The sequence below is a fragment of the Emys orbicularis genome, chromosome 1, assembly GCF_028017835.1.
Source record: "Emys orbicularis isolate rEmyOrb1 chromosome 1, rEmyOrb1.hap1, whole genome shotgun sequence".
Lineage (NCBI taxonomy): Eukaryota > Metazoa > Chordata > Testudines > Emydidae > Emys > Emys orbicularis.
The window spans coordinates 146,349,065-146,368,755 of record NC_088683.1 but is presented as its reverse complement, the minus strand read 5'-3'; the positions used below and the strand labels follow the sequence as shown (position 1 = coordinate 146,368,755).

The 19,691-nt window shown below is 48.1% G+C and overlaps 2 protein-coding genes across 2 annotated transcripts in view; one reads left to right on the top strand and one right to left on the bottom strand.

Annotated features, from left to right (window-relative positions):
• The window catches only part of LOC135873059 (alpha-2-macroglobulin-like), a 1,316,454-nt gene that overhangs the window by 468,171 nt on the left and 828,592 nt on the right, over positions 1-19,691 (top strand). The gene's annotated exons all lie outside the window — the stretch shown is intronic.
• Positions 1-19,691, bottom strand: part of LOC135873060 (scavenger receptor cysteine-rich type 1 protein M130-like) — a 97,353-nt gene that overhangs the window by 47,901 nt on the left and 29,761 nt on the right. Inside the window, exon 2 of the mRNA XM_065397535.1 lies at positions 16,179-16,493. Within this exon, the coding sequence (XP_065253607.1) occupies positions 16,179-16,493 (315 nt within the window). The remainder of the gene's footprint in view (positions 1-16,178; positions 16,494-19,691) is intronic.

The following is a 19,691-nucleotide window of genomic DNA, read 5'->3' as shown; positions in this document are numbered from 1 at the left end:
TCAAACGGACATGCTCCGGCGTCTGGTGGAGCTTCAGGAACGGCAGCAGGATCACAGAGTGCTGCTGCAGCCCCTGTTTAACCGCCTTCCCCCCTCCCCAAGTTCCATAGCCTCCTCACCCAGACGCCCAAGAACGCGGGGGGGGGGGGGCGGGGGAGGCTCCATGCACCCTGCCACTCCACCCCAGTGGACAGCCCAAGCAAAAGGCTGTCATTCAACAAGTTTTGAAGTGGCCTTTTCCTTCCCTCCTCCCCTCCTTCCACACCCTACCTGGGCTACCTTGTCAGTTCTCCCCCTATGTTTATAATCAATTAATAAAGAATACATGATTTTTAAATTATAGTGACTTTATTTCCTTTGAAAGCAAGCTGTGATTGAAGGGGGTAGGGTGGGTTGCTTACAGGGAATGAGTCAATCAAGGGGGTGGGTTTTCAACAAACAGAACTTTCACACTGTAGCCTGGCCAGTCATGAAACTGGTTTTCAAAGCTTCTCTGATGCGCAGCGCTTCCTGGTGTGATCTTCTAATCACCCTGGTATCTGGCTGCGTGTAATCAGCGGCCAGGCAATTTGCCTCAACCTCCCAGCCCGCCATAAACGTCTCCCCCTTACTCTCACAGAGATTGTGAAGCACACAGCAAGCAGCAATAACAATGGGAATATTGGTTTGGCTGAGGTCTGAGCGAGTCAGTATACTGCGCCAGTGACCCTTCAAATGTCCAAATGCACATTCTACCACCATTCTGCACTTGCTCAGCCTATAGTTGAACAGCTCCTGACTACTGTCCAGGCTGCCTGTGTATGGCTTCATGAGCCAGGGAATTAAGGGGTAGGCTGGGTCCCCAAGGATAACTATAGGCATTTCAACATCCCCAACGGTTATTTTCTGGTCTGGGAAGTAAATCCCTTGCTGCAGTCGTTTAAACAGACTAGTGTTCCTGAAGACGCGAGCGTCATGAACCCTTCCTGGCCATCCCACGTTGATGTTGGTGAAACGTCCCTTGTGATCCACCAGTGCTTGCAGCACCATTGAAAAGTACCCCTTGCAGTTTATGTACTGGCTGCCCTGGTGGTCCAGTGCCAAGATAGGGATATGTGTTCCATCTATCGCCCCACCACAGTTAGGGAATCCCATTGCAGCAAAGCAATCTACTATGACCTGCACATTTCCCAGAGTCACTACCTTTGATAGCAGCAGCTCAGTGATTGCCTTGGCTACTTGCATCACAGCAGCCCCCACAGTAGATTTGCCCACTCCAAATTGATTCCCGACTGACCGGTAGCTGTCTGGCATTGCAAGCTTCCACAGGGCTATCGCCACTCGCTTCTCAACTGTGAGGGCTGCTCTCATCTTGGTATTCTGGCGCTTCAGGGCAGGGGAAAGCAAGTCACAAAGTTCCATGAAAGTGCCCTTATGCATGCAAAAGTTTCGCAGCCACTGGGAATCGTCCCACACCTGCAACACTATGCGGTCCCACCAGTCTGTGCTTGTTTCCCGGGCCCAGAATCGGCGTTCCACGGCTAGAACCTGCCCCATTAACAGCAAAAAAAGCAAATATGATTTTGGGATGCATTAACAGGTGTGTTGTGAGCAAGACAGGAGAAGTCATTCTTCCGCTCTACTCTGTGCTAGTTAGGCCTCAACTTGAGTATTGTGTCCAGTTCTGGGCATCGCATTTCAAGAAAGATGTGGAGAAATTGGAGAGGGTCCAGAGAAGAGCAACAAGAATGATTAAAGGTCTTGAGAACATGACCTATGAAGGAAGGCTGAAAGAATTGGGTTTGTTTAGTTTGGAAAAGAGAAGACTGAGAGGGGACATGATAGCAGTTGTCAGGTATCTAAAAGGGTGTCATAAGGAGGAGGGAGAAAACTTGTTCACCTTAGCCTCTAAGGATAGAACAAGAAGCAATGGGCTTAAACTGCAGCAAGGGAGGTTTAGGCTGGACATTAGGGAAAAGTTCCTAACTGTCAGGGTGGTTAAACACTGGAATAAATTGCCTAGGGAGGTTGTGGAATCTCCATCTCTGGAGATATTTAAGAGTAGGTTAGATAAATGTCTGTCAGGGGTGGTCTAGACAGTATTTGGTCCTGCCATGAGGGCAGGGGACTATACTCGATGACCTCTCGCGGTCCCTTCCAGTCCTAGAATCTATGAATCTATGATCTCCAAAGCGCCGGGGCCCACGGTTTGAGAGAATTCTATGTCCATCTCATCACTCTCGTTGCCACATTGCTGTCGCAGCCTCCTCCTCGCCTGGTTTTTCAGGTTCTGGGTCAGCATAAACTGCACGATAATGTGCGAGGTGTTTACAATGTTCATGACTGCAGCGTTGAGCTGAGTGGGCTCCATGCTTGCCGTGGTATGGCATCTGCATAACCAAGGAAAAAAAGGGCGAAACGGTTGTCTGCCGTTGCTTTCATGGAGGGAGGGAGGGAGAGGGGGGCCTGACGACATGTACCCAGTACCACCCGCGACAATGTTTTTTGCCCCATCAGGCATTGGGGTCTCAACCCAGAATTCCAATGGGTGGGGGAGACTGCGGGAAGTATGGGATAGCTATGGGATAGCTACCCACAGTGCAACACTCCGGAAGTCGACGCTAGCCTTGGTACATGGACGCACACCGCCAAATTAATGTGCTTAGTGTGGCCGCATGCACTCTACTTTATACAATCTGTTGCCAAAAATCGAATTCTGTAAAATCGCAGTAATCCCGTAGTGTAGACATACCCTTAGTCTTCACTGAAAAGATTAATGGTGAGCAATTACTCAACACAATTAATATTAACAATGAGGGGGAAGAAATGCAAGCCTCACAGAAATTATTAAGTCTACTGTCCCCAAAGATACAGTACACACACACTAGCCTGTAGCCCCTGTATTTGACATTCTTGCATGTATCCCAGAATTTGACAGCACTGGAGTCAGTCATTTTGTATGTTCAACCACTGCCACCTGAAACCCAAACATCACACAGCTAAAAATAGTTTTACGAACCTGAGAGGCAAGGCCAAATAACTGCATGCTTGCAGTTTTTCTAATCAAAATGGACTAATAAAATAAAAAATAAATGTACTGTAAAAATAGAAAAAAATGTTTGGACAACCGACTTTGGTTTTAGGTGCCTCTAACATGTAAGTTTTATTGTCATAACTAGAAATATTTTGCTAATAAAAATTAATGAATTGTTATTGGCTGTTGCTGTGGAAATTATTAGCTTTATCCAAAAAAAATATATAAAAAATTATTTAGAAAGTGCGCTTTGGAGCAGTCTGAGGAAGTTTTCCTTTTTGCAAGGATTTGACACCAGTAGTCAGATGGAAGGAGGGGGGCCCTGCTAGCCTCGCTGTTAATTTCTTGAGACCATTTCAGACTTTTTAGGTAACTATAAATATTTGGAATGCTCTGAACCCTATGCTACAGCATGTGTGTGTGTGCGCACACACTTGAAATCTACTTGCCATCTGTATATACCTCACACAATGATATCCATAACCAGCTTGTCTCTAGTTTTTATATGATATCTTACCCAATACACTGTTTTAGTACAATAATACTGTATACAAACAATTGTTTCAACTGCTTATTCTTTGGGTTTCAGGCCCCCTGTTCTCCCCTTGGGGTGTCTGGACCCTGATTGTCACACAAAGATACTCAAGGATCTACCTGAAGCACTGGTGGAACCATTACCAATTATCTTTGAGAACACATTGAGGACAGGTGACGTCCCAGAGGACTGGAGAAGGGCAAGTACCTATCTATAAAGACTGGAATAAAGCGGACCCTGTCAGGTTAACTTCAATAACCAAAAGATACTGGAATAAATTATTAAACAATCAATTTATAAGCACCTACAGTATAATGGGGTTATAAGGAAGAGCCAGCATGGATTTGTCAAAACAAATCATGCCATACCAACCTAATTTCCTTCTTTGACAGGGTTACTGGCCTCATGAATAGGGCTGAAGTAGTAGAGATGAGATATCTTGATTTTAGTTAGGCTTTTGATATAGTTGTACACAACAGTCTCATAAACAAATTAGAGAAATGTGGGCTAGATGAAATTACTATAAGGTGGGTGCACAACTGGTTGAAAAACCATACTCAAACAGTAGTCATCAGTGGTTTGCTGTCAAACTCGGAATGTGTATCTAGTGGGGTGCCATGGGGTCAGTCCTGGGTCTGGTACTATTCAATATTTTCAGTAATGACTTGGATAATGGAATGGAGAGAATGCTTATAAAATTTGCAGGTGACCCAAGCTGGGAGGGATCGAAAGCACTTGGAGGACAGGATTAGAATTCAATATGACCTGGACAAGTTGCAGAGCAGGTTTGAAAACAAGATGAAATTCAATAAAGAAAAGTGCAAAGTACTACACTTAGGAAGGGAAAGTCAAATGCACAACTTCAAAAGGGGGAATAACTGGACTAGGTGGTAGTACTGCTGAAAAAGATCTGGGGTAACAGTAGATCACAAATTGAATATGATTCAACAGTCTGATGCAATTTTGAAAATGCTAGTATCATTCTGGTGTGTATTAACAGGTCTGTCATATGTAAGACACAGGGGATAGCTGTCCCACTCTAGGGGACACTGGTGAGGCCTCAGCTGGAGTACTGTGTCCATTCTGGGTGCCACACTTCAGAAAATATGTAGACAAATGTGGAGATGGTCCAGAGGAGAGCAACAAAAATTATAAAAGGTTTAGAAAACCTAACCTACGAGAAGTTAAAAAACTTGGAATGTTTAGTCTTAAGAAAAGAAGACTTGGGGGCACATGATATCAGTCTTCAAATATGTTAAGAGCTGTTATAAAGAGAACCAGGGTGAATTTTTCTTCCTGTCCACTGAAGGTAGGACAAAAAGTAATGGGCTCAATCTGCAGCAAGGGAAATTTGTGTTAGATATAAGGAGAAGCATCCTAACTAGAAGGGTAGTTTAGGTTAGTTCTAGAATAGGCTGCCAAGGGAAATTGTAGAATCCACATCATTCGAGGTTTTTAACAACAGGATGGATAAACATCTGTCTAGATTTAACTGATCCTGATGCAGTGCAGGGGGCTGGACTTGATAACCTCTCAAAGTGTCTTCCAGCCCCACATTTCTATGATTCTTTGAAGATACTTCACTGCTCTCTGCCTCAGTTTCCCATCTGTGAAATGTGGATAATGATGTAAGTACTTTAAGAACTACTGATGAAAAGCTCTATATAAAAACTAGGTCTTTTGATTATTAGTCACAGTAGCCTATCAGCTGCAAACCTAGGTGAGAACTACAACTGTTTAAATAACCATTGACTCCTACCAACAAACATTTCTCTTTTGATTTAAAAAACTAGGAAATTAAATGGCAAAAATCTTTGTTAATGCAGAGTTAAGGTTGCCCGTTGATGGCACATGTGCTTCCAGAACTTTGGGTTCAGCAAAACTCAAACTTCTGAACACAGAGTTTAGAGTTCAGATAGACGCTCACGCAATGTTAACTCTGCCCTCTTCATGCAATGCCTCACAACACACATAATACACACACTCCCACTCTGCCTGTTCACTGTAATAGACAGGCACTATCTGCACTTTCCCTGTTCTCAAATAATGAGCCTACCTCCTGAGAGCATACCACACTTGCAAAATATAACAACCCCTCTTTTACCGCCCCTTTACACATCAACATATCACCTAAACATATACTTTCCCCTACCCATCATTAAATCCACACACAGCTTTCATGTCCCAGCTCACTACTGACAATACCCATAGAAAGATGAACCCAGTGCCCTGCTCCTGACACAGCCTACGCAAATGATGCCGACTGGAACCTCAAGGTCCATATGCACATCTTTCCTTTGATAATGCACATGTGGGTGCTGAAGCCCAGATCTCCTCATATCACATTCACAGCTCTCTGATGCTCCTCAAACTAATCCCCAGATCTCCTCATATTACAATCACAGCTCTCCCAAGCTGCTCCATGTATTCCTCTACCATTCAGTACAGCTACACCTAATGCAGTAACTGCAGCTGGAGAGCAGTTAAGCCCCGTGGTTATTGCCAGCTCCAGGAGGATCCCTTGGTGAACAGCTGCTTGGGGCTTCCATTGGTGGCACTGAAACAGAAACTCTAAGAGTTGTGAACTGCCTCAGTCAACTCAACAGTGCTCAATCTGGGGCTTTCTGATGACAGTTAAAAAGCAAACACTGGTGACTATCTCCCTGCCCAAAGTTGTAGTGTTGTTCTGAGAGTGTGGGTAAAATTGGGGATTCAGAGCAGACTTTGAGTAGAATTAAATGAAAAAAAAAAACCATAATTAATGCAGAGTTAAGGTTGCCCAATGATACCCTGTGCACCTCCAGAATGTTGAGTTCAGCAAGGGAAGGTCCTCCAAGTACAGGGCACAATCCCCCAAGGTGCTGAGTGGATCCTGTGAGGGGCTGAGCACCCTCAGCTGCCACTGCTGGATCAGGCCCAAAGTGAGTCAAACACACCACTGAAGGGATAAAGGAGGAAAGGGGCATGGGTTGGTGAGAGTTTTTTTATCACTAGAAGCTCACACAAAGAAATTTGAAGGAATGAGCACCATGGGGCTGAGGTCTCCCTCTCTCCCTGTCACCAGCCTTATACTACCTGGCTGGTTTTTGAGTCCCCAGGCTAGTTTTTATATGCCCTTGACAGTTGCTGGTCCAAAGGTGTTATTGGCTGGGGGTGGGGGAGAGGTTGGTGTTGCCAGGATTTCTAAGCTGTGCACAAATGCACCTGGGAATGCAGTGATCTCAGAACTCTAGCTATGCATGCCACAGCTGGAAACACACAGTGACCTCCTGGCTGGCATGCTCATCCTGATCTGCACGTGTGCAGTGTGCCAAGGCAGACACCAGTCAATGGGAGAGCAGCCAACCCCAACTCCCAACCCCAAATCCCACCAAACCTCCCATAACTTTCTGAGCACTGAGCAGGGCCGGCTCTGGCTTTTTTGCCGCCCCAGGCAAAAAAGCCTCCGGACGCCCCGCCTCTCCCCCCCCCCCCGCAGGGGGGGGCGGAGCCCGGGGGGGGCGGCGCGCTCTCCCGCCGGGGGGAGGGCGGCCGGAGCCCCGGGGCGAGGGTGGCGAGCCCCGGCGGGGGCTCCGCTCTCCCCCCGGCGGCTGGGGGGAGGGCGCCGGAGGGGAGGACGGCCGGAGCCCTGGGAGGAGGGCGGCGAGCCCCGGCGGGGGCTCGGCTCTCCCCCCCGGCGGCCAGAGCGCTGGGGGCAGGGCGGCGAGAGGGCGGCGAGCCCCGTTGGGGGCTCGGCTCTCTCCCCGGCGGCCAGAGCGCCGGGGGCAGGGCGGCGAGAGGGCAGCGAGCCCCGGCTGGGGCTCGGCTCTCCCCCCGGCGGCCAGAGCGCCGGGGGCAGGGCGGCGACAGGGCGGCGAGCCCCGGCTGGGGCTCGGCTCTCCCCCCGGCGGCCAGAGCGCAGGGCGGCGAGCCCCGGAAGGGGCTCGCGGCGAGCCCCCCAGCAGCCGGGGGGAGGGCGCGGGGGGGAGGGCGGCCAGAGCGCCGGGGGGAGGGCGGCGAGCCCGGCTGTGGCCCCGCTCTCCCCGGCGGCCCGAGCGCCGCGCCGCCCCCCTCCAGGTGCCGCCCCAAGCACCAGCTTGGTTGCCTGGTGCCTGGAGCCGGCCCTGGCACTGAGCCCCTCCCCATGTTTGCCCCCAGCCCTGGGACCTCGCCCTGTCCACAGACCAGCCACACCTCCCCTGGGATCTGGGCCTGCGCACAGATGAGCCAGTTTTTCTGTGCCTTGGAGGTAGCAGCCCCACCCTATATAGAAAGGCAGCCCTCTCCAATCCTGGCTTCCTCTCTCCAGGACTTCCCCTTTCAGGTAAAAGACCTCTCTGTTTTCCATTTCCCCCAGCCCATCCTAATAGCCAACCTGGCAGCATGATCATGGCCAGCCAGCCAGGGCTCCTCATTAACACAGCGACAGGCTATCTGGCTGGCTGCCATGGACTGGGCTTTTGACCAGTGGTGTGTGCCACAGGCAGGCTAGTGGGCAATGCAGATCCTTTCCAGGCTCTGCCATTAGCGGTGATGTTGGGAAAGGCACCTTGCTAGGTGGCCCCACCCTTCTTTTAGCTCATCCATTTAGATTTGCATCCTGACAAGACCCTGACCCTGACAAGAAGGCGACCTTTGTTACCCATATAAGAAGATCCCAGGAATGTCACTCTGTGATTCACTCTGAAGCCTAGGCTCTGTGCTGAGTCAGCGTGAAATGCTGGGACAAGCTACAAGTCTGACTGAGAGCTCCTCTGGTTCAGAATATCACCAGGTTCAATCATCACTGGGATTTGTGGTCACTTACCATCCAACTTTTAAGTTATAAGCCATTTTCAACTCTTGGACTTTCCCTTATTACAAATTGTGCCATCTCCTGTTGCTGACAGTGGGGCTGAAGCCAGCGAGATGCTGCCATCTGCCTATAGTCTGTCGGCATGTGGGAGTGAGGCTGCTCTGAGTAAAGTTGGCTGCCACCTCCCTCCCTCTGAGACTGAAGCCCACAGGGAAAATGGCTGCCCTTGTATGGCTGAGGGGGATGGACAGGGCCAAGGAACTGTGAGGGGCAGTAGAGACCCTGTGAAAGGAGGATGGGGAGAGTGTGGGGAGCAGGGCTCGGGGGGGGGGGCAGGAGGCAGATTTAGGGTTGCAAAGGAATGGCGTGGAGAAGGATGTGGGGCAGGAGAAAGACTGGGGGGCAGAGGGACGTGGGGGCAGGGGGCAGCTGGAGGGGGAAGGGAGGTTGAGAAGGACAGAGGGATGCGAAGTGCTGAGGGGGCTGCAGAAGACAGCAATGGGGGTGAGAGATGAAGGGGATTAGGTGGCAGATCCCCAGCCTCGGGTTGGTCATGGAGGTGGGGAGTTCCCTCCAAGCAGCCAGGGGAAGGCAGTCTTGCAGCATTTCCAGATCTCGCAAGCTGATTGGGAGTCATGGGATTTTGCTGCTGTCATAAATATAAAGGGAAGGGTAACAACCTTTATGTATGCAGTAATATAAAATCCCTCTTGGCCAGAGGTACAGAATCACTTACCTATAAGGGGTTAATCAGTTCAACTAACCTAGTTGGCACCTGACCAGAAGGACCAATGGGGAAAGAAGATACTTTCAAATCTGGGGGGAGGGGGAAGGTTTTGTTTGTGTGTGCCCTCTCGGACAGAGAGAGGGACCAGGGCAGAAAAAAACATCTCCTAAAAAGATCCTGAAATGATACATCTAAAATTACAGAAATTGTAAGTAATATCAAAGAAATGCATTAGATTTTCTTTTGTTTTAGCTTGTGAATTTCCCCTATGCTAAGAGGTAATTTTATTCCTCTTTTGTAACTGGGAAGCAGAATCAGAGGGGAATCCTCTGGGTTTTAAATCTTTTTATTTACCCTTTAAAGTTATCTTCCATCCTGATTTTGCAGGTGTGATTCTTTTACTTTTTTTTTTTTTTTTTTAAGCTGAGAGCAACTGGAGGGTTTCTTTTTTCTTTGCCTGTAGGCAGAGGAGTTAAGCTACAGCAAGGGAATTCACAAGCTGGGTTTTTTTTCTTTCTTTCTAGCTCTTGCGTTGGGCTAGGCTAAGCACAGGAAGGCTAGGATGACAGAAAGTGAGGTCCAGAAAAAACTGGAATTAGCCAGATTGGAAGCTGAGGAAAGAAAGAACATGAAAACAAATGTCCTTAAAGCACTTGGAGTTGGACGTGGAGGAGAGGGAGGAGGCAAAACGCTTGGAGGCAGAGGTAGCCAGGGAGGAGGCTGCCCATAAAAGAGCCCTGAAGTTAAAAGGCAGAGAAATACAGGCCCAGATTGAGGCCCAGAAGCATGAACTGGCCATTAAGGAGTTAAAAAGATGGAACCCTTCAGCAGCTGGCTCCACTTCCCCAAAAATCCACAAATGGGAGCCACTATGTCCACAGTATGAGGAATCCAGTAATATTGCTGAATATTTCATCACCTTTGAGAGACTGTGCACCCTCCATGCAATTCCTGAGGATCACAAGATGACCACATTGGTAGCAAAATTGACTGGAAGAGCTCTGGACATATTCAACAAGATGCCTATTGAGGATGCTTCTGACTATGGTAAATTTAAGGATTTGGTTTTGAAACAATTTCAAATTACACCTGAAACTTACAGAGTAAAATTTAGAGCCCTTAAGAGAGGGGCTGGACTAGGTAATGTGGCTTATGTAAACCAGATGAAGGATCTGTTAGATAAATGGGTCAAAGGAAGGGGTGTAACTAGTTTTGAAAGGATGTGATTTGGTTGTACAGGAACAGTTCCTGACTATGACCAATGATGATGAAAAACAGTGTTTATGGGATAAGAAAATGGACTCAGCAGAAAGTCTTGCTTCTTATGCTGATCAATACGAGCAGTCCCAGAATGCCAGAGAGGTGGGGCAAATTGGAACAAAACGAGTGGAGGTAGCAGAGAGGAACAACCCTGGTCACAGTTTGGGCGGATACCAGAAGGGGCACCCCGAGACCACACCACACCACCAGGGGCAGCCCAAGGCCCCACCCACACCCCAAGGAAAAACCCCAGACCCCTTATCATCCCACCACATCAGTCTCCAGCAACACACCTCGCCAGTGACCAGTCTGCTGGGCGATGTTCTAAATGTAACGAGCTGGGGCATGTAAAGACCAACTGCCCCCAAAAGTCCAACAGATTACAGTTCATTGCACTGGGGTCACACCAAAGGTCCTCGGGCCCAGATGCCACCCAGATACCCTCAGAGCGAAGGGAAATTGTGAGTGTGGGCGGGAAGAAGGTTATCGTGTGGAGGGACACTGGCGCACAGGACACCAATCCCTAGTGGATCCCAAATTCATCAACCCAGAGGCCCAAGTGATGATTCAACCCTTCAAGTCAAACTCTTTTGACTTGCCTACAGCCAAGTTGCCTGTCCAGTACAAGGGCTGGTCAGGAATGTGGACTTTTGCAGTCTATGATGATTATCCCATTCCCATGCTGCTGGGGGAAGACTTGGCCAACCTGTGAAGCTAGCCAAGAGGGTGGGAATGGTCATCCACAGCCAGGCTAAGCAAGCCTTCACACCTAGCTCTGTTCCTGAGCTTTCTACAAGTGCCCCGTCTGTGTTACCAGAGACTCAGACTGAGGTGGTGGAACCGGACCTCATGCCAACATCTGCGACAGCAGTAGTGGATCCAGTCACAGAGACCCAGCCAGAATGAGTCCCGGAACCAGAACTGGCGTAGCAACCAACACCAAAACAATTGCCAGCACTGAATCCAGTGCTTGCAACCCCGTATACAACTCCAATGCCAGAGGGCACCCCCAAGCCTGCCCTGGCAGCAGCAGATAAACCTATGCAAGAGGCTCAGCCGGAGCCTGAAATACAACATAGTGCACCAGCGGAGAGCGGTTCACAGTCAGCACAAACAGCCCCATCACCTACATTGCTTCCAGAGGGACCAAGCCCAAGTCCACAATCCAGTGAGGAACTGATGTCTCCAGCATCAAGGGAACTGTTCCAGGCTGAGCAGGAAGCAGATGAAAGCCTCCAGAGAGCTTGGATGGCAGGCTGGAGCGACCCAATGCCTCTCAGCTCTTCTAATCGATCCCGATTTGTTGTAGAAAGAGGACTTCCATACAAGGAAATTCTTTCTGGTGGGCACCAGGATGACTGGCATCCTCAAAGACAGTTGGTAGTTGCAACTAAGTACTGGGTAAAGCTCTTGAGCTTAGCCCACGATCATCCTAGTGGTCATGCTGGTGTGAACAGAACCAAAGACCGTTTGGGGAAGTCTGTCCACTGGGAGGGAATGGGCAAGGATGTTTCTACTTATGTCCGGTCTTGTGAGGTGTGCCAAAAAGTGGTAAAACCCCAAGACCAGGTCAAAGCCCCTCTCCGGCCACTCCCTATTTCAGCAAGTAGATGTGGATATTCTGGGTCCTTTTCCGAAAAAGACACCCAGAGGAAAGCAGTACATACTGACTTTCATGGATTTTGCCACCCGATGGCCAAAAGCAGTAGCTCTAAGCAACACCAAGGCTAAAAGTGTGTGCCAGGCATTAACAGACATTTTTGCCAGGGTAGGTTGTCCCTCCGACATCCTTAGAGATTCGGGAACTAATTTCCTGGCAGGGACCATGAAAAGCCTTTGGGAAGCTCATGGGATGAACCACTTGGTTGCCACCCCTTACCACCATCAAACAAAAGGCCTGGTGGAGAAGTTTAATGGAACTTTGGGAGCCATGATACATACATTTGTAAATGAGCACTCCAATGATTGGGACCTAGTGTTTCAGCAGTTGCTCTTTGCCTATAGGGCTGTACCACATCCCAGTTTAGGGTTTTCACCATTTGCACTTGTGTATGGCTGCGATGTTAAGGGGCCATTAAAGTTGGTAAAGCAGCAATGGAAGGGGTTTACGCCTTCTCCAGGAACTAATATTCTGGACTTTGTAAACAACCTGCAAAACACCCTCCAAGACTCGTTAGCCCTAGCAAGAGAAAACCTAAAAGTTGCTCAGGAAGAGCAAAAGGCCTGGTATGATAAACATGCCAGAGACCGTTCCTTCAAAGTAGGGGACCAGGTCATGGTCTTGAAGGCGCTCCAGGCCCATAAGGTGGAAGTGTCGTGGAAAGGGCCATTTACAGTCCAAGAGCACCTGGGAGCAGTTAACAATCTCAAAGCATCCCCCACCTCAACCCTAAAGTGTACCATGTTAATTCTCTAAAGCCCTTTTATTCCAGAGAATTAAAGGTTTGTCAGCTTACAGCCCAGGGAGGAGATGACGCTGAGTGGCCTGAAAGTGTCTACTATGAAGGAAAAAGTGACGGTGGCGTGGAAGAGGTGAACCTCCCAATGACCCTTGGACATATGCAGCGACAGAAGATCAAGGAGCTGTGCACTAGCTTCGCGCTGATGTTCTCAGCCACCCCAGGACGGACCGAACAGGCATACCACTCCAGTGACACAGGTAATGCTCACCCAATTAGAGCCCAACCTTACTGAGTGGCTCCTCAAGCCAAAACTGCTATAGAATGAGAAATCCAGGACATGTAATCCACCCCTCTAACAGTGCATGGGCATCTCCAGTGGTTCTAGTTCCCAAACCGGATGGGGAAATACGCTTTTGCGTGGACTACCGTTAAGCTAAATGCTGTGACTTGCCCAGACAACTATCCAATGCCATGCACAGATGAGCTATTGGAGAAACTAGGGCATGCCCAGTTCATCTCTACCTTAGACTTAACCTAAGGTACCACTAGATGAATCCGCCAAGGAAAGGTCAGCCTTCATCACCCATGTAGGGCTGTATGAATTTAATGTGCTCCCTTTCGGGCTGTGAAATGCACCTGCCACCTTCCAGAAACTTGTAGATAGTCTCCTAGTGGGATTGGGAGAATCTACAGTCACCTATCTTGATGATGTGGTCATATTTTCTGATTCATTGGCAGAACATCTGGAGCATCTCCGGAAAGTCTTCAAGTGCATAAAGGAGGCAGGACTAACTGTTAAGGCTAAAAAGTATCAAATAGGTCTAAACAGAGTGACCTACCTTGAACACCAGGTGGGTCAAGGAACTATCAACCCCCTACAGGCCAAAGTGAATGCTATCCAAAAGTGGCCTGTCCCAAAGTCAAAGAAACAGGTCTAATCCTTCTTAGGCTTGGCAGGATATGACAGGCAATTTGTACCACACTACAGCCAAAGTGTTGCCCCACTGACAGACCTGACCAAAAAGAAACACCCAAATGCAGTTCAGTGGATTGAAGAGTGTCAGAAGGCCTTTAACCAGCTTAAAGCAACACTCATGTCTGACCCAGTGCTAACGGCCCCAGACTTTGACAAACCTTTCCTAGTAACCACAGATGCATCCGAGCATGGAATGGGAGCAGTTTTAATGCAGGAAGGACCGGATCAAGAATTTCATCCTGTCATATTTCTTAGCAAAAAACTCCAGAGGTAATTTTATTCCTATTTTGTAACTGGGAAGCAGAGTCAGAGGGGAATCCTCTGGGTTTAAAATCTTTTTATCTACCTTGTAAAGTTATCTTCCATCCTGATTTTGCAGGTGTGATTCTTTTACTTTTTTTTAAATAAAATTCTTCTTTTAAGAACCTGATTGATTTTCAGTGTCCTAAAAACCCAGGGATTTGGTCTGTGCTCACTTTGTTAACCTATCAGTTAGCATATTATTCTCAAGCCCTCTCCCCTCCCACCCCCCGGAAAGGTGAAGGGCCTTGGGGGGATATTTTGTGGGGCGATAGGGCTCCAAGTGACCCCTCCCTGAATGTTTGTTTAAATCACTTGGTGGTGGCAGCAATACTGTCCAAAGACAAGGAAAGGAATTTGTGCCTTGGGGAAGTTTTTAACCTAAGTTGGTGGAATATAAGCTTAGGGGGTCTTTCATGCGGGTCCCCACATCTGTACCCCAGAGTTCAGAGTGGGGAGGGAACCCTGACAGCTGCCTACAAAAGCATCAGAGGAGCTGGTGTGAATGTGATGACACAAGAAGCTCCTCAAATACTTCAGTTTTCAGGGCTGGACCAAGCTCTGTGCGAAAGCTTCAGGGCTGAGGACACAGACTTGCCCTGCCACTGAGCCCTGCCTTCATGTATGCCCCTAGTGCAGAGAGAGGGTCCTGGGGCAGAAAGAGGCAGGGGAGAGCAAAGCTGGGAATGTGTTCCTGCTGGGAACCAGGCAGAAGACAAACCCGCTTGCCCTAGGATGCAGGGGAGTCAGGGAAGTGATGTAGCTGGGTCCTAGGTGGTGAAGTCCCAGGGCAGCAGGATGCAGGGAAGTGTTGCTCTGGGTGAAGAGGGAATGAAGGGCAGTTTCCCCATCTCAGGGGTGAGAAAAGAGCAAATGCAGTCTCCAGCTGAGCACCCAGGGAGAGGGGTGTTTTGTGTGTGCATTACAAGGTTGATTTTTCAACCTGAAATTATCATACACACACTGGCAGGGGACTAGAGGGCAGTGAAAAAGTCCAAAGACAGACTAGGGTGAAAACATACTTTAGCAATAAATACAGTATTGGTTCAGTGATATACTCAGATTGGTGAAAGGCACTGTGGTAATAAGTAAGTTTCATTTTCAAATCAGAGAGAGCTGTCAGACACTCAAGTTGTCGAGCATTTGTCTTTCAATTAATGTCTGCCTCAGAATGAAAATGGCTGCATCTTTCAACATTAATGAAATGTGTGGTTCAAAATTCTGTGAAAACATTAATTCTCCTAAGTAATTTAAAAAACAACTGGGAGGGAGGTGGGTATATCTGAGTTAGATTATATGAGCCAAAGCTGTGACATGTGAGTACATTGTAACTTGACAATGTACATGTTTTGCATTCATATTCTTTCTGGGTTTTTTGCTTAATATTTTCTTCAAGCAGTCACTGTTGCTTCACAGGATTTTACGAATTACACCCATGCAATAGCACGGGCTTCCAGCTAGTCTCTAATAATCAGATCTGTATGAATGGGTGGCACAAAGCCAACCCCCATTGCAGGGCAATAACATAAAAGTGGCCACAACTACTCCAATTCCATCAAGAAAGTTTTAAAATAACAACACCTGGCCCCTACATAGCACTATGTATTCAAGTGCCTGAAAGCACTTTACAAACACAAATGAAGTTAAGCCTCACAGCCACTCTCTGAGGTAGGAAATGTTAACTGTTGTTTTACAGATGGGAAAACTGAGGCACAAGGCATCATTGACTACAGAACCAGAACTGGAAATAAAACCCATGTCTCCTGGTTTCTGGTTCTGTCTGTGCTCTGACGACTAGACCCTCCTGTATCTGTAGGGAGGAGAGTGCTCAGCAGTGGAGAACATGCATCCCTAGTGGAGGATAAGGGAAATCAGAGCTCTGCTGGGACCCTATCCTTATAGCAGGAGAAAGGTAAATAGAACTGTCCCCATTTATTGGTGACACTTGAAATAGAGTGAGGAATGTGAGAGATATAATGGGATTTCCCACCATCTCTTCTTGCTTCCCCCTGAGTGGTGGGGGAGTGGAGCCACCCTCTCTAGCAGACAGGAATCTTTTGGAGCAACTTGGAAACACGCAAAGTTTTCTGGGCTGTGGGTTCACGTGAGGGATATGTGGATGTGGGAGAAAAGAGACTGAGGGGCTCAGTTCTAGGGCCCATGTTAGTGGTTCATGAGTTTGAATTCTTACCTGAACACAATACACCGACATCATTAGCATGGGAGCATGTGTCATTAGGATGGGACATCCTGGGACATTTCTGAAGAAGAGACTCATTCCCCACACACTGGAACTCTTCCTTCCAGATCAGATCATGTCCTTCTCCAAAGTGAGCTGCTCCCAAGGTGGCTACAGCCTGTCCACACCCTAATTCATTGCAGATAACAGAAGCAGTGTTGAAATCCAGGTGTGAATCACAGACTGTCTCCCACACTTTTCCATGTTTGACTTCAACACGTCCCGAGCAGGCAGTGTCCCCTCCAACCAGCCGGACCTCAATGAGACCTAGAGAGTCAATGCATTCATCAGTGAGTGTTGGTTATGCTGACATCCCATAACCTTCCCCAGGCCTTCCTTGGGATGAAATGAGGGAACCTTCTTCTCTCAACAGCAAAGACATTGTTAAATAAGCAGGAGCCCTTTACTCTATATGCCAGTTCCTGTTGTTACCTGTCAGCTCTGTGTTCTTGGGGAATCAGGGTGCAATACCCAGCCTGTCTGACTCATGAAAGACCTTCCCCCCTAGCCTCTGCTTGAACCAAAACCCATCAGAATAAAGACTTACAAAAAGCAATGAAAAGGCAGCGGGAGACACACCTAAACCCCTGGGACTAGGGTGACAGGATTAAGGAAACTCCCCTAGCCTCATTTGCATCGAAGATGGGACAGGGAGGCATCTCCATTAGCATACAGAATGGAGAACAGAGATTCCAAGGCAAGAATCGCACTGAACTCTGGGACCAGAAAAGAAGGGAAGCACTGCATGATGGGGGATCTCTGCTCCAGATGTTAATGAACCCACGCCTGCACACACCCAGGTCAGTAGTTATCATATCAATTCTAGTAATAAATCCTTTATTGGTATCCAAAATACCAAAGCTCCCTAATTGCATTCTGAACTCCCTCCAAGGAACACCACCCATAGCCAGGAATGATCAGTTCCTATTGTCTAGCCTGAACAAAACAACTTTGGTATACTCCCTTGAGCCATTAGTTTACCCATAAACAAATCTAGTATTCTCCCTTAAATCATTGTTGTTTCCCTACAAAAAGCCCTACCCATGCTCAAGTAAATGTTGTGATGCCTGTATCCAAATCTGCATCAGTTCCATTGGGACTTCATCTTCTCCTGACTGATTGTGGTGGGGGCTCTGCCTGTCTCCAGCACTCCGGACCCTCAGCTCAAGTACTCCAGACCACCACCAGGGACCCCCGATTGATTCAAGCTTCACGGAGTGGTGAGAACCCATCTCTCTCTCTCGGTATAGCCTTCTGACCCTGACTTGTGTGAGCAGTTATAGTTTTCTAAACCTGACTTTCATAATCAAATTTAAGTTAGATTTAATATTATCATAACTTTCATAGTTAAGCTGGTTGCTTCGCTCTCTCTCTCTCCCTTCTGTTTTTTTTTTTTTTTTTTGGCTTCCTCATTCGCTCTGCAGCAACGCTCCTCATACCTAAGCTAAAGATCCCTGCAGAGCCCAAAAATCCTGTGGGGTTTGCTCATCAAGTAGGTTACTAGCAGAACAATTGTAATGTGAAAGTGTGGATAGGGATGTGCTGAACCTGGGACATATAAGGTTGGCAATTTGGAAGTGCTGCTCAACCCAGTCTGCTGAGTCCAGGGGCATATAAGGAGTCAGCTTGGAAGTGCTGATTAACCCGGTCGTCTCAGACATGCTCTGTTAATGTGTGTGTGTGTGTGTGTTGGTCTGATTCTGGGGCTGGAAGAACCCTGCCCGGGGGAACCTAGGTCCAGCAGGATTGTTCCATTTGGAGGGAACTTGCAGAAGGGAGAAGTAGAGCTCCGTATGAGAACACAAGTGACACAAGCAGTACATTGATAGAATTACAGAACCCCCCACCCCAGAAGAGTAACCCTAATAAATGAGTGTAGCCCAAAGTAATGGGCAAATCTGGTAACACTGTGTTCCAGTGATGAGAGAGAGTTTGAATAAAAGGGCAATGTGTGACACTGCTGGGGGATGGGGGTAGCCAACAACATAATTCTCAGGAGTGAACAGATAGACACAAAGCAGAATGTGTGACTGTGTCTGCAGGTGGGACTGGATGGGACTGATGAGTGTTTACATGGTCTAAGTACATCCTCAGCTGGAATACTGTATTTCTGTCCCTTCATTACAGGAAGGATATTGAAAAACTGGTGAAAGTTCAAAGAAAGGAAACTATTCAATGATGAAGCCTGGAAGCTTGAAAGAGGCTCAATCTGTGAGAATGGAGAGTAAAGGAAAATAAGGGGCAAGGAATAGCAAGTGTCTCCACAGGACTTAGAACAAGGAGGGGAGGAGCTTCATAATTCAGATTATCTGAAAATACTAAAATAATGGCTGAGAGTTCAGAAGGGAAAAGCAAAGGACAGAGAGGAGGAATAATTCCCCAGCAGTGGAAGGAGTAGCGAGTGGAATAGACACAAAGGGGAAGTAACTGAGTCACTGTGATTGAAGATATTGTATCTAGTCTGTTGTAGACTACTAGTGGGAATGAAGCAGGAGAATGTTCTACATGATGCCAGAGAGCACAGATGCTCAGACTGCTTGCAATTAGGATCTTCTAATTAGGCCAACAGAGCCTGACACACAGAACACAGGTTCCAGTGTGCAGCACTTCTCAGTTACTCTTATGGCTTCTCTACAGGGGATGTTACCTCACATTAACTGTAATTAGCTCGCCTTAAATACCTTGCGTCCACATGAACCCTGTTCTCAGAGCAACTTATTTGGCATCTTAGGTTGCCATAACTAATCCTCGCTGGAGAAGGAGTAGCTGCACTTCACAATCAGTTTGTTCATTGTAAGATTCCTGTAAAATAATTCCTAATGCTAATGCTGCTGACAGTCCTCCAGCTAGTATCCCACACTGCATTGCTTCATACCTGCATCAACTTGCTTTGTGCCTGTGTGTGCTCCACAGCTCTGGGGTCATCTTGACCAGATGTACACTCTCAGGTGAAATGCTGGCAGGCAGCCAGGAGTGCCACTTTTCAGAACCAGGTGAGTTCACATTCCCAAAGCAACCATGGCACCCCTGCTTCCACATGGACCTCTATAGAGGGCAAGGACTTGATTGGCCTGTCTGGAGACAAGCATGTCCAATTCCCTGTAGATAAGAGTCACCAGAATACAGACTTCTACAGGGCACTGTGTAGTGGGGCAGATTGCCCCACTCCCCAAATTTAGGCTGCAGCAGGCCAGTGGGCCTGCACAGACAGGGAGCCAATCAGGGAAGGCCTTATAGGGAGCCAATCAGGGCCCAGATTGGAAGCAACCAATCAGGGCCAGGCTCAGCCCTATAAGACGGCTGCTCAGGACAAGAGCAGGCAGTCTGTCCCAGGCCTTTAACAGGGGAAGGTCTGTCTCTAGGCTGGGAGACTAGCACCCGGGACAGCGCAGTGCTGGGCAGGCCCGGGGGAGCAGAGGGTAACTCCAGCCCAGAGTCTGTCAGGCTGCAGGCCCTGAAGGGAAG